The following is a 15,063-nucleotide window of genomic DNA, read 5'->3' as shown; positions in this document are numbered from 1 at the left end:
AACCAGTTAATAATAATTTAATTTCTACTCTCAAACAAAAAAAATCAATATCTATGAGCCAATCTTTAGATTGCAAAAATCCTGTATCTTCCTATGATTGTAGGATGGCAATGAACAATCTTTTCTTGAAAAGTCAGCATGTTTTATTACAGAAAAATCCTGGCTGTTTTCACTGCAGTAAATGAAAGAAACCTTAAAATACTTCAAAAAAATAGACTGGGCAAGATTCAAAGAGTTTTGTGTACAATTTACATTTTATATGTTACATGTAAAAAGTGCTTGTAGGACATACAAATGAGAACAGGTTTTGACATGAATAAACACAGAATTCAACCAAAGAAATGAGATCCTCTCACAAAATGAAAATCTAAAGAAACTTCAATTTTTTTCTCTGAAGAAGCTTCTCATCTTCATCAAAAATCAAAATGTTCACAGCTCCTGCTGGACATTTTGATGTAAGAAATTGGAAGGAATCAAAGTACTGAAGAATACACCTGTTTTGGTATTGAGGCTCAACCTCTCTCTGACTTGATCTGCAAAGATAATCTTCTAAATATTTTCCTAAAAAACCCCAATCCAACAAATGCACAAAACCATAATTTGGTTAAATGGGTGTTTTGCTTTCTGAGGAAAAACCCAAGTATTTGACTGCATTTAATGGTGGATTAATGAAATCTGTAATGGGTAAACCAATAATTCCAAGCCAGATCCTACTTGGGCTCCTATTCAGAATTTCCAGCCATTGATGTTCTTTAGCCATGAAGTCAGGATGAAGAATCTTCATTTTATCTCTAGAAAACCGCACATCGCAAAACTCTCCCAGTGAAAACCCCCAAAATAAAATGAGGAATGGAGCCTGAGGGCAGCTCTTGCTCCATGAGGACAAGGCAGGGGCAGCAGCCCCGTGGTGTTTTGAGGGCTGCTCCCCACAGCTCCCACAGAAACTGTCACCAGGTGCCACCATTGCCCAGCAGATAGGATGACACACCTTTATTTCGGGATCTGGAAAGGCTGAGTTTCCTTTTAGGGGTGCCCATCTCCTGAGATCCTCCCTGCTCTGCTCCTGCTGCAGCTGCCACCTCTACAGCATCCCCTGCACCGGCCCTGCTCCTCACATTTTCCAGGATTCCAGGGGGATTTCTGCCAGCCTCAGCTTTTTCAGTCCTGTTCTGTGGTTCGGAGGTGTTGGTGGCAAAAAGCTCAGCAGGGACTGTGGAGTTCCCACATTCCACCCAATTCCCAGGGCTGCAGCAGCCTGGAAGTGGGGCTTCAGTCCTCTCTCCCTCTGGCTCTGCATCATCATAGAGCTCTGGGGTGAAGTAAATGCTTTCATCCTCATCCTCATCCACGTTTAATGCTGCAGGCTCAGCTCTCCCTGCTGCTGAAGGGAACTCCCTGCAGGGCCCAGCTGGAAGCTGCAGCTTTCCAGGATCTTCTTCAGCAACTGGAGCCTCAGCATTTTTAACTGAAAATCGAGCTGTTTCCAAACATGATTCTGGCCCACTTGGTTCATGTTCTGCAATTAGTGATGATTGGCATTGGTTTAAATGATCAAGAAGGTCACTAGGCCTGTTCACAGGCTCCTGTCTGCTGCCTGTGGCCCTGCAGTTCTTGGCTTCAGGAGTTGAAGTCAGTGGTTCAGAGCAGCAAATCTCTTCCACAACATCGGCATTGGTCCAACCATTCATTTCTTCTGTCTCTGTTTTAATTGCTGGCATTTGTGGGGTGCTGTCCATGTGTTTCCTTCTCTGTTTTGGGTGGTGAGAATGGCTCTCTACATCAACTTTCTGGTCACCTGTGACAAATCACAAAACATAAATGAGTTCTATCTGATTTACAATATGTTTAGCACATCAGAATTACTGTTTTAGAAGGTTTACAATGATTTTACAGCGTTCATTATAAACAATAACACAAACAAAAGCCCAGATGTTGTAACTATCTTAGCACATGAGCTGTTTTCAGTAAATGAATAAATTACCAGGCACATAAAGGTAGAATATGGCTGGATTTGAAATTTGTAATCTTTTATACTGTGCTCTTATCTTATTCACCTTTCTGGATTGAAATGAAATCAGAACCTTCCCTAACATTTAGGGATGGCTTTTCCTTGTGAAGCTGGAACTAGAGGAGATCACATGGAAGGTGTCTCCCAGCAATGTCTAAACAACAGATGTGGCTCCAACCAGGGCTCCACTTGCAATAATTTTAAACTTGATGCGTTTCAAATATATTTTAAATGATCTTCATGGTGTTCAATGGAAAAAGAAATTAAAATGAAAACATTTTTGATTGTACTATAAACTTATCAAAGATTATTCTTTTAAGACAACCAGATGGAAGGAGAATTAATTTCAGTCTGTTGAGCACCGCTCCTCCGCATTTGTGAACAATTATCATTTTCCACTATAGCACTTCTGTAATTTTAAAAAAAAGCATTTCTTTCTTCCAAACGAAGGGAGATGCACCTCCCCATTTGAAGCTGGCAGTGGAAATGAACATACTCTGTCTGAGTGCTGCCATGCTGTCACTTGGCTGATCCCGCGCTGGGGCACGAACCGCACCGACGGCTGCCGGAAAATCGACCTCGGAGCAGTTTTGCTCCTGCCTTTTACCATCAGGGGACAGAGGAAAGGTGGGCTCTTGTTGAGAGCTCTGTGAGAGGAGCCCGGGGTGCGCAGGGCACGGGGAGCTGAGCCCTGGGGGAGGATCCCCACCCTGCTGGTTCCTGAGCACGAAGGCGTGCAGCGACTCCAGGGCGCTGCCGAAGCTGCCGTGGTGCCGCAGCTGCTGCCGGATCCACTTGGACAGTCCTGAGGGGACACAGAGACATCTCACTGCAAAATAACAGCACACAGCACTGGGCTTCACACCAGGAAACGGCGCCCTAAGAGGGCAAACATTGCCCAGTCTCAAAGATTTCAAGGATTTGCTCATGAAGCTACAACTATTCCTCTTTTCCGGCCCTGGGAATTTGATTTATTCAATGGCAGCAAACTAAAAATATCCTTCTTTTTCTATTAAGAGCCTTTTTTCCCTTTTTCCTCTTTTCCCACTTTCCATTTGGGATTTTTTCTCACAGTACTGGAATAAATAAGAAATTAAAAGTCTTCTCTCCCTAAAAAATTCTTAACTCCACAGGGAAATTTCTAATAAATATAACACAACAATGACTTCCCCATAAAATGTCATTTTCTGTATTGGTTTTGCCCGTATTTCTTTTTAGGTTCAAACTGCTGCCTTGCACAAACATCATTATATTTCTTTGATGCCTGGGTGTTCATCCAGCTTGTTATCATGAATTATTTAAAAGCAACTTACACAGAGTACAGCTATTTATTATCATATTAACAGGGTCTGATAAAGATTTGAATATAATGAAGCTCTTTACAACCTTGCGTCAGATTAATTAATAGGAACTCAGAAAGAATCACAACTGTTCTACAACTACAGGTTTTATTAGAACCTGCTCTTCTCAAAATTATATTTAAAATTCTTAAATATCAGATGGCTTGAGCATAACAGCTTTTTAGATTATATTGGAGCACACAGGGGTCAAGTAAAAACTGACTCGATTTCAAAAAATGTTTTTGAACCCATTTAAATATTCTTTGAATATCAATTTAAAAAAATAAACAAGAAAAAGCCCCAAACAACAACAGAGAATTTCATTCTTCTGTGAAGTTTTACTTTTTAGAGAAAGAAATCTTACCGAGTCTTGAACATATGGATTTTTTTGTGCTCCTCTATGAATTTCTTGTGCTTATTTCAATAATTTGGATGCATTTTTAGTACATCAGAGAAGGAGCTGGACTCAACTGCAGCAGCTGAGCTCCACCTGCTGACTAAGCCCAGCATGGGCTGCTGAGCTCAGCTCTGCCCAGCAAAAAGGGCAGGAACAAAGGTAAAAACACATTCCCAAGCAGTTTCTTTTCTAATTTTTTTTTTATTTATTTAAAGGTTGTGTGCAGGATCTGTTTTATTTCACCTGCATTTATTTCTACCCAGTATAAAACTACAAACAGAAAACCCTTTTTGTATACTGAATATTCAGCAGGTCCATTCCTGTTCCATGCTTGTGGCCCATTCTGACCCTTCCTATTCACCTGGATTTGTACAACCACATTTCTGCAATTCAGATTTTTCAGTATTTTCCAAAATTAGGGAATTTCCCCAAAAGATTTTTACCTCTTACCAGTTATGTATTTATTGGGGTTATTCCTGAAGCGGTCGTCAACTAAAATGAGAGCCCCCCAGTCATTCCTGTGCCTTATACACCTAAAAGTGAGGGGGAAAAAGAGTCTTTATGAAATCAGAGGGCACACAGCAAAACATCTGTGGGAATTAGGGAACAGGGATTGCTCTGAGTCAGTTGGAATATGAAAAATTGGACAGGAAGTGCTCTTCTACTGTAGGCACCAAAAATTGTTACGGGTGTCAGGGAAGCTCCACTTTCCTTCAGCTGTTGAATTTACATGGAAACAGCTAAATTAAAAATAAATCTCACAAATATTCAACAGCCAATCAAAGCACATAATTTGTTTTCCACTCTTAACTGGGCAGGGTAAATGTTATAGAGCTTCCTGCCAGCTTGGAGGAATGTTCTGGTTTTATCAAAATCCTCCCCTACATCTCAGGTTTGGCTCGTGGTTTTATAAGGAATTTGTACCTTTATGTCAGAATGGAAGCCTATTTTCTCCATTTAAGTTTAGACCATCCAAATGATAAATTAAACTATAAGTAATTGTGACTAAAACTTGATTTAAGTTCCAGCTGATTTCACAGTTATTATTTCGCTATTGGTATTCCCCAACTGAGAGTTTCCTTAACCTTTTATAATTAATGCTCTTCTATTCCAAAGAGGAATTTAGGAAATCAGGCCTGTAACAACAAGAATCCACAATGAGATTTCCTAATGTTACCATTTCTCTCAATTTTCCCTCTAAGCCTTCATTTATGTCATCACATTTGCATTAGGACTAATTGAAATAGGAAGAGTTTTCCAGCTGCTGTTTCTGTGCCTCAGTGTCCATGACAGATGCACCTATGAGAGATATGGATGCCACTTCTAATCTTTATTTATATGATAAATTTTGTTAAAGGAGACTGAATTAATTCCACCCTGTTAATAACATTTGGGGGGATTTTTCCATCTAGGAAAGGGAAACCATACCACTTCTTCTAAATCTGGGAAGAGATCAGTGAGCACAATAATTGAATTGACCTTTTGCAAAGGTCTGAAAAACCCCACTGCTATTTCTCCCTTTCAAAAATACTTGTAGGCTAAATATCAAACAACTGCTCTGAGCCCACTGAGAGTGTGAACAATTAGTCCATGGGAAAAGTCCTAAGGATCTTCAAATGCTTTAAGGCCCAGGAAATATTTGTCTTTGCTTGTGGGTTTTTTTTCCTCTCTGTATATCTGGACTATGAGCAATAAAAATTCAACTGAATTGAAGTGAATGTAAAACAAAATCTCTGAATTATAACAATGCTCAAGTGCACAATGGGCTGAAAAGCAGAGAGCTGCCAGCACAGAGCAGCTCAAGAGACAAAATTTGCAATATTAGAGGTCTGGCCTTACTTACCCCTTGGTGCTAAAAGTGGGGAATAAATCCTTAAAGATCTCCCTGAAAACAAGTCCTACAAATTTATATAGTTTTAGTTATGTTTATCTCACCTTCCCAGGGCTTGGTTGAGAGCTCTGTAAGCTTGAATTTCATACCACTGACTCCCTGATAAAAGGCCTCTTGTACTTTTGTGCTGGTCATTGTACTTCCTCTTTAATTCAACCTAAGAAAAGAAAGAAACCATCAAATATTTGGTTTATTAATGCTGTTGAAAAGGAGATTCACCCTTTTAATTCTAAAAGGGGGAAACAAGCAAACATGGATTAAATAAGAGAATATATAAATTGTGCTTCAGAGTTTCAACTCTGTATTTTGTACACTAGCCAATTCTGGCTTCTAAAATCGCCCTTAGCTGTGACCTGTTCCAATAATTTAAATGTATTGACATGAACAGCACACACTCATCCAAAGCTCTGTGCCAGAGAGAGGAGGATAAACTGTTCAGACAGGTGAAAAAACCCCAAAGCAGGTACAGGGAGATGGACTCCAAACCCCAGATTTATTGGCTCTTCCAAAAGGAAATGCCCCACTGGAGCTCTCCATCCTTCCCTTCATCACAAAACCTCACCCAGAGCTGGGACCAGACCCTGCTTTTTCCAAGTGAGGGTCGAGCAAATCCAACTTTTCTTCCTCTACAGAAGCTGCAAAAGAGCTTTAGAGACAGAGAGGCCTCTCCCAGGGACCAGGAGTGAGAGACCCAAAAGCAAAATTCCCAGTTGAGCATCACCTCCTGAGGTTTGGAAATGTTTCACTGGAGAGCACGGGGAGATCAGGCAGGAAAAAAACCCTTTTCCCCTTTTTAAAAACTCATCCTTGATGCTTCAAAACCTGGGATGAGCTGCCCAAGAAATACCCTGCCTGCCTTTCCCAATCCCACTGCCTGCTGTGAACTGGAACAATTGGCATTAGAACATTCTTTGTATCAAAAGGATTTATTATTATTACTATTCAGCGAGTGGAATTGAATTTTTTTTTTTTAAACAAGCACAAAACTACACCAAAAAGGGTCTTTCTGTTGCTCTTTTGTACAGTATTAACCTTTCTAAACTGACAAGTGAAAGGACACGCTTCAGGAGAGAAAACAGCAGACTTCTAACCTCTTCTGACAGGTAACTTTCAAGTTGCATTTGGATAAGAAATTTTATTTTATGTACTTATGCCCTTTAAATTGCCTGTCAAATTTACAAATTCAATCTTTACAGCCAGAAAGTAAATTCAGTTTGATTTCACAGATTTAATATTTGTTCCAGTCACTCAGAATTTACTGACTGGCATGTGAGGTTTCCTTCTGTAATTTTCCAAACAGAAGATGATTTCTTCTGAATGGTTTATGAACATTAAACAATTCCTTAAAAAGGAACTTGGCTTTATCTGTGCATTTCTACAAACTGAAATACTACCTGGAGAAAGAAAAGGGTACTGCTCACCTTTGGAAATGAGGAATGATGTTGGAAAAGTTCACTGAAGCCTTTAAAACATAACCATTGACAATACACTCCTGTGTGTGTGTTTTGTGTTTGTCTTCTAGTCCTGGTCAGTTTTATAAGGATTTATTTTTTTGAAGAATTTTGTTATCAGTAAGATTTTGGCCATTTGGGACAAATGGAGTTTTACCAGCCCCTCACTTTGCCAGCAGACTGTGCAGTGTTGGAATAACTGCTCCTGTGTCTTATGCTGAAAAATGACATTATTTTGAAATATGTGCATATTTAAATATGTGCATAAATTCACCGAAGTAGCAGTAAAATGCCAACCAGTCAGATCCTCTAAATAAAATACATTATTTCCACATTCTTCTAATACATGCCAGTGTTATTGAGTTTATTGCTTGTATGCACACCACCAGTGACATTTCATTGCTCAAACTCTATAAACCCCATTTTTCAATATAAAACCCCATGAGTCTGGGGGGATTTTTAACCCAAACCCCTTCGCTCTAAGTGTGTGACCTACCTCTAAAACTTCCTTATATTAATTTTAAGAGGGTGACCAGAAAATACCCGTTCTGTTTTGTCCCTGCAGTGCTCCTGCCTCAGCAGGGAGGATGCCAACCTGCATTGCTGCGAGTTCAGTTTGCAGGGGGAGGCTGTTGCAGGTAAAAGGCCAGGGCCTGTCATTTTAATGCAATCAGAATCTATTTCATTGTGGAACTGCTGCATTTCCCCCCATCAATCCCAGGCCAGATTCAAGCTGACATGTTACATATGTGAAAAAGCCAGTGCCTCCTGCTAGCAAATATCCACAATGTGCAGGAAAGCACAGGCTAGAAGGGATTAGTTAAAATGTCAAAAGACAGCCTTTTACTTTTACCTGTTCATCCTTAAAAACATCCTCCCAGCTCTGGGGCAGGATTTGCAGACAAAGAGCTGCACAAGGCCCCTGGCAAGCTCTGCCATCCTGTAGCTGTCACCCAGATTAGGCTTTGATCTGTCTGGGAGGTCACGGGCACAGCCACGTTCACTCCAATCTCCCCACGTTCCACCTGCACAGTCTCCTGCTTTTAATGCTTAATTAGCTCGACATCTTTCACTCTGCAAGATGAACTGGGAAACAGCAGCGAGAAATGATAAATGCCATGAACAATTTTTATTTTTTTTTAAAGCTTGGGAAGATACTTGGAGGCAGCTTGTGCTACAACTCGAGTGTATTTTTCAAACAGAATTAGCAACAGAGGTTCTTCTCCAATGACAAGAACATTAAATGACATTTGTTACATTAGATTTTAAAATAAGCTACCTGTGGTGATATTCCTTCACGTGAAGAAACTCAGATGAATTCAGGATATAAATTGATTTATACTGTGTTGACCATGGATTACATGAGTTAGTTCATGGCACAAAGCTGAGAAGAGCAACTCAAAAACTACAGCTTGGTTTTGACCCCCAAAATAACCTGCATATTCCCACACAGGATCTGCAGCCTTTTAGCAACACACCAGGCTGAGCCAGGTTTATTCAGAATGAACAAACAGCATTTAGCAGCAAGGTACACAAATATCAGTCTCTTATGGACTAATTATTTCTAAAGAAAACTCAATCAGAACACTGTAAACTGATTTATCCCTGCCAGTACCACAACGTGAAGGTTGAATGGGCTAAGCCCATTTGTTTATTTTGTGCAATTGAAATCAGCAAAATGAACTGTGTTTGGTTTTACTTCATCTGGCAAAGTTTTGAAGGGTATTTTTAATGCGTTATTTCGCTGAACCAAATACAAACTTCGCTTTTTAAGAACAAATATAAGTAACAGTTTGGAATTATTTTTGTTTAACGAGTCAGGCCCATTCTTTGACAGGGCATCACCTCCCAAACATGTCCAACTGCCTCCTGTTTGCTGTGGTAGGTTAAAGGAAGAGAAAAGAGCTGGGAAAGGCCAGTGTCACTGGGGTTCTGTCACTGCCTGCACAGGTGGAGGTGGCACATCCACACCTGCATCATGCCCTTTCCTCCCCAACACTCCTCCATGAAAAGAAAAACCAGAAAATGCATAGAAATGTTTTCTGCCATTCCACTAACTTGTTTCTCTGGTTTTATGAGAGGAAAAATAGTAATGAAAACAAAAACCATTGCTCACATTATCAAAAAAAAAATTTAAAGACACATTCATGTTTAACATCTACTAATTCCCCACGTCTTAAAAACAAACAAGCAGAAAAAATACCAGGTGGTCACTCCCCACTTCCATCCCCAGAAAGACATAAAAATGTTTTTTAAGCAAATCTCCAGTCCTAAAAATCTCATGTGTCCACTTAGAGTCTCTCTTCCACCTGAAATAGCAATAATTAGAATTTTTCAGGAACACACTTGCCATCTACTTTCCTCCTGACGAATGCCAAGGAACCATAAAAGTTTGTGAGCGCAGGAAAGTTAAGACATGAAAACCCATTTCTTTTCTTTTTACATCTGAACATTCTTCAATAGAAGCAGCACTGAACAGTGCAGCATTTCACTCACTTCAAAAGCAGTAACAAGGGCTGGGAGGTTTAGGACAAATAATGCACATGTAAAGACCTGGGTGAGTCACAGAACAAGCTTCAAACACCCTCACCCCTCACAGACCCACTCAAAGCTGTGTCTGAACACAATATTTCCATTTATTCACCCACAGGAAAAGGATATTATGGCAGGATTTTATCTTTGAATGTTCCAAGCATTCCAAGGGCAGTGTTAATACATAAATCATACGGAATTAGAAAAATGCTTATTAGCTGATTTTTACCAAACTAGATTCTGTCAATTCCAGTAATTTATTAAGGTCATTCTAATGAGTCCATATAACCAAGTAGGGTCACTAGGCACAAATATAAGACTTTTATTTTCATATATAAATACTGCATTTCCTTATGAAATCCCCCAGACTATGAATGAGACGTGATCAATATTTGTACTGCTCAATTATCAGCAGGATGCTGTTACACAGAGATTGCTCAGGTGACCTTTTCTGCCTGGAAACTCCTACGTGCACTTATCAAAACTGCCTTCCTTGGATAACACTGAATAAAAAAAAAAGGAAGCAATCCAGATCTCAGACTTGCTCTGTCTCACAGGGGACATAGAAAAATATTAGGATTAAATGGAGATATAACCAAAACTAGAGAGAGAAAAAGTGGCAAATAAGCCACACAGAGGGAAACACTGCTGGCTTGTTTCCCCATAACCCAAAAGCTTAAATGTGAGGTATGGCTTCAAGGTAAAGGCAAATAAGCCAAAAGCAAAGCCCTGTCCCTCAGAAGTGGCACCTCCAGGGCAGCCCCTCTGCTTTGTGCAGAGCTCAATTCCTCTCATCCTGACCTCACCAGCTATCTCATGGCCAAATCCTTCCCAGTGCTCTCACCCTGAATCCCAGTCTGAGAGAGGTGGGGAACGCTGCAAGCACTGAACACTTTTGGTGCTGTCAGCTCCACCCTGTGGCATCCCCAGGTCTGGGAGTTTTCCCTTTGACAAAGGCCCATGGACTCAGCCTCCCTGTGCCTGGGACTGCACACTGATTAAAACCCAACCCAACCAAAACTCTGCTCTGAAGAGAAAATCCAGTTCGTTTCCAGTGAACCAGGAGTGGAAGGAATCCAGGAGGTTCCCCTGAGGTCCAGCACTGGGGCTCCGAGGGGAGCAGGAGTGTCACTCATCCCCACTGCCAGAGCCCCAACACACTCTGACAGCACAGCAGAAACTCAAAGGTCATCATGACTTGCTAAGGACAGGAGAAACACGAGAAAATCACTTGGATTTTTTTTTTGTTGTTGTTGTTTGGAAAAGTGAACTGTTGAAGGCAAAGGGGGGGTTTGGATTCACTAGATTATCTCACTTTGGGATATATTCAAGGATGGGTTTGTGATTTGGGCCAACATTATTGGCATTATCCTGGCAGCAGCAGGGCAGAAATGGCATCCTCTTGTCCCCACTGTCACCTGAGCTCACAGTTCCCAGCCACAGGATGGGAACAGGATGGGAATTGTTCCTCTGTTCCTCACCAGCTTACAGCTGCTCCCACAGATTCTGCCTCTCAAAGCATTTCGTTTTCTTAATTAACACAATTTCTGTCGGATGCAAGAAGGGTTTGGACTGTTTCTAATTGTTGTTCTTTGGGGAAAAGAGGGAAGAAAAAGGCTTTTGAGGTATCTCAGCACCCATGAAAGTTCCAGAAATTATTTTCTCCTCCCCGCTTTCTATTTGGGATTTTTTTTTTTTTCCTCACAGTACTGGAATAAAGAGGAAATTAAAAGCCTTCTCCCCCTAAAAAATTCTTAACTTCACAAGAAATTTTCTAGCAAATATAACACAACAATGACCTCCCATAAAATATAATTTTCTGCGTTGGTTTTGCCCGTATTTCTTTATTAATAAGTGATGCAAAGGCAAGATGAAATACAGAGCAAGGGATGTTTCCTAACTCTGGTTAAGAATAATAATAATTTCAATTCAATTAAATGTTAAAATAAGAATAATTTTCTTAGAAATCTTGCCTTTCCTAGAATATGATAAATAAAATTATTTTTTTCAGCAATCACTTAAGTAGCACATAACTCTTTCTCCCTTCAAGGGACACAAAACATATAGGCTTAAAAACTTCCATAAGGAGCAGAAATTCAATACTGAAACACATCATTTTTCTGAAACGATAGAAATATCTCAATTTGTCGAGATAAGAGAAGAGGAAACTTCAGCCAAAGAGCTGCAAAAATTTTGTATCACGAAGTTACATCAAGCCCAGAAACTGTAACTGAAGTGATGATTTCCTTTGTGTTGCAAGTCAGGACACTGGAAACAAGAAAGGAAATAATTCCCATTAAAGGCAAACTCGAGCTCAGAACTCTCAGTCTCACTGAGTTTATTTGCCTTGCCCATCGGCTGATGTGAAAGAGTTTGACTTTTCTGCATTTTCTGCTGTGTTTTGGTCAAGTTTCTGCTGGCTGTTCCATGATTAATTCACTCTCCTGCAGCAGGATCAAAAGCATCTGGAGAGGTGGAAGTGCAGAAACGCTCTCTGGGCAGGGGAGCTCAGGGCCTGCACTTCAGAGCTGCCCATTATCAACATTTCGCAGCGAGCTCTTTATTTTCAGCTCCCCAAGGTAAGAACAGTAAATTATGACTTGAACTAAACAAGTCACACTTGGCTCCAAAATCAGATTTTCCTACCTCTACTTTCAGGTCCCAGAGGTAGGCAGAGGAAATCCTGGTCACAGCCAAAGAAGTCATTTTTGGCTCTGAAATAAATTTTCCTGCTTTACTCGAGCCAAACTCTACCACTGAGAGCACCAGAGCTTTGAGCAATCCTTGAACATTTTCTTTTATATTATTTTGTTTTAGCAACCTGATTCTTCAGCAATGTGAAACCCTCTGCAATAACACAGAATTAGGGGGTTGGCCTCTTTCTTCAATCAGTTTTGTTTATAATCAGGTCCTATTTCTGAATCATTTCTTTCTCCCTAACCCTGACAAAGTGTTTTAGACTCTTCTCTTTGTGAAAAGCAGTGAACCTAAGATACAATATGCCTAAAAATGTTGAAGTGAAACGAAATCATTCTCTTTAAAGCCTCCCCAGAAAATACTGGAACTTATAAGAGCACACAGTTACTTAAGGAATTCAAATGTTTGCCCTTTAATACCAGGATTTGTGGCATATATTTAGGACAAACATATGGAAAAACTAAAATTGGATATTATTCATCACGCTTGACAATGAGTTTCTTGCCCAAGATTGATGTCTGGATCCAAAATGCTACACTTCAAAATATCTAAGAGAAGTTAATTAACAGTATGTTAGCATCAGATAACACATCTGTGGGATTATCCATCCCTTGCTGTCACATTATTTATGTTCTCTAATATTACAGCTCAATCAAGTTACAAATCATAAAACATATTTAGAAAGCAGGTTGATCACAGACAAGTCATATTAGTGGAGATGAGCCAACATCAAACTGCCAACATAAAATATTGCTCTCCTAAGGCCCAATTCCACAAACCCTGCTGGTTGTGCTCAGTCCTGGGAGTATTAAAGGGATTACTCACACAAGTAAAAGCTCTGTGCAGGAGTAAGGGGTTATGGAATTGAGGCTTAAGAGGACTTTTATTAACCCAAAAAGCAGACATTCAAGTGTTTTTTTTTCATGTAGAAGCCGAGCATTTTTAGTGATTTAAGCCAATCCCAGAAGCATATAATTCATGGCTGTTCCAAGGGAATTGTTAATCACTTGCATTTCCTATTTTGAAAGGAATGTCATTATTAATCACCTTATCAGTTTCCTCTTCTGGTACCTCTGCTGAGCACCCATTGCTGTGGGAGAGCCACAGATGCACAGTTTTCTGTCTGAGTCCATCCTGACCTGTGTCACTGTGGTTTGGATTTTGTCTGCTGAGAACTCAAGGTCCTCCCCAGAAGTTCCAGGCTTTACCCAGTTTTCAAAAATCCAAAGAAACACCACCCAAATGCTGTGTAACTATTCTCTAAACTTTCACTGTTTAATTTGGGAATTCCAATTCCTTTCCTGAGCTGAAAAAAGATGCCTAATCTTCCAAATTTCTTTTCTATTTCTACAAAGGTACTAATAACCTTCTTCAGAGTGACCCTCCTTCACTTTATCCTTCTTGCAACTCAGCTGGTTAAAAAAAAAATTAGCATTAATACAGAATTTTTGGGGATCTGATAACCCTAAAGCCTTGAGCAAAACCAAAAGCCTGTTCAATATAAAGGTATTTAAAATAAAACCCATTTCCTCCAGCCTCTTTGCAAGGAGCTCTGCAAATCTCATGCTGAGAGACTGGTGCCTGCCCTTCTCTCATCCAGAATTGATCACTGCAGAGCTTTGGGCACTCCCAGCTCTGAACAGACACACTCAGACCTTGAGCTGCTTGCAATTTGGCAGCTACTGTTTCTAGCCCTACTGAAAAATTTAGGGGTTTTCTTCAGTCTAATTAAAAAAAAAAAAATAGTTCAACAGCACGCTGATTTTTAAAATATAGTTATCAGAAATGGGCTGTAGTGCCTGTGATTGTTATCTGAAATAGCTGGTTGAACTCAAGGTAAAATGAAACCATAATCCACTGTGAAGATAATTCACCCATAACACTTTTTTTTCAACCTCACTTTGTATCATTTAGAACCCAAACCCATTGACTTTCAGGAAATCATTTGGTATTAATTGTGAAGTTCCAGCCATACGACAGACAAAGGATTTCCACCTTGTCAGCACATGCCCTTAAAACCCAGCACTTCTACCTCTAGAAAAAGAGGCTGAGTACTCTTTAAATGTGAGTTTTTACACTACAGTAGAGTGCATTATATTTTAGTAGGACAAAAAATGTTGTGGCTGAGTAAGTGCTCCAAGGAATTCTGCAAACATTGGAAGAACTGCACTAACACAGCCTCCCTGGTCCTTGTAGGATGTGGGTTTTTCCCAGCAAGGCTGGAATTAGGCACATGCTGCAGACAACAAAGAAGCCTTTGCTTGTTCACTTAAGCTCAGAACACATCTCTCAAACCAAAGCTGAGTCTGTTTGGCCTTTCAAGTGCAAACCTATGATTTTTTTGTTTGATTTGGCATTAGGGAGAACCAGAATCCAGCTGCTCCCGGTATTTATTTATCCTGTGATCCTTCACTTTGTTTCTTGGCTTCACAGAGTAGTCCCAAAAGGTCTCAGAGGAACACACAGGACAGGGCAGGGACAGGGACTGGGAGCAGTGGCAGCACCTCAGTGGCACAGGCCAAAAATGCCACAGAAATGGCATTACAAACTAACCAATAATAAGCCTTTTATTCAGTAAAGCAGAAAGCCTAGAAAAAGACTTTTCTATATTTACTGGCTTTCTGTTCCTTTCAGCTCTGCAGTGGCTGCTCTAATGGAACATCATCTGTCAGACAAGCCCTGCTCAAGTCAAAAGGAAGGAAGTGTTGAGGTGGGCAATTACACAGCAGTGCAACAGGATGCTGCTT

General features: G+C 40.2%; 1 protein-coding gene across 1 annotated transcript in view; it reads right to left on the bottom strand.

The window, feature by feature from the left end:
* Positions 1-235: 235 nt before the first annotated feature.
* The window catches only part of BRIP1 (BRCA1 interacting helicase 1), a 47,318-nt gene continuing 32,490 nt past the window's right edge, over positions 236-15,063 (bottom strand). Inside the window, exons 17-20 of the mRNA XM_066333510.1 lie at positions 5,681-5,793; positions 4,196-4,278; positions 2,505-2,813; positions 236-1,795 (exon numbers count right to left, since the gene is read on the bottom strand). Coding sequence (XP_066189607.1) covers positions 948-1,795; positions 2,505-2,813; positions 4,196-4,278; positions 5,681-5,793 — 1,353 coding nt within the window. The 3' untranslated portion in view covers positions 236-947. The remainder of the gene's footprint in view (positions 1,796-2,504; positions 2,814-4,195; positions 4,279-5,680; positions 5,794-15,063) is intronic.

Source organism: Sylvia atricapilla, chromosome 20 (assembly GCF_009819655.1).
Source record: "Sylvia atricapilla isolate bSylAtr1 chromosome 20, bSylAtr1.pri, whole genome shotgun sequence".
Classification (NCBI taxonomy): Eukaryota; Metazoa; Chordata; class Aves; order Passeriformes; family Sylviidae; genus Sylvia; species Sylvia atricapilla.
The sequence above is the reverse complement of the archived record's forward strand: the minus strand, read 5'-3'. Positions and strand labels throughout refer to the sequence as shown.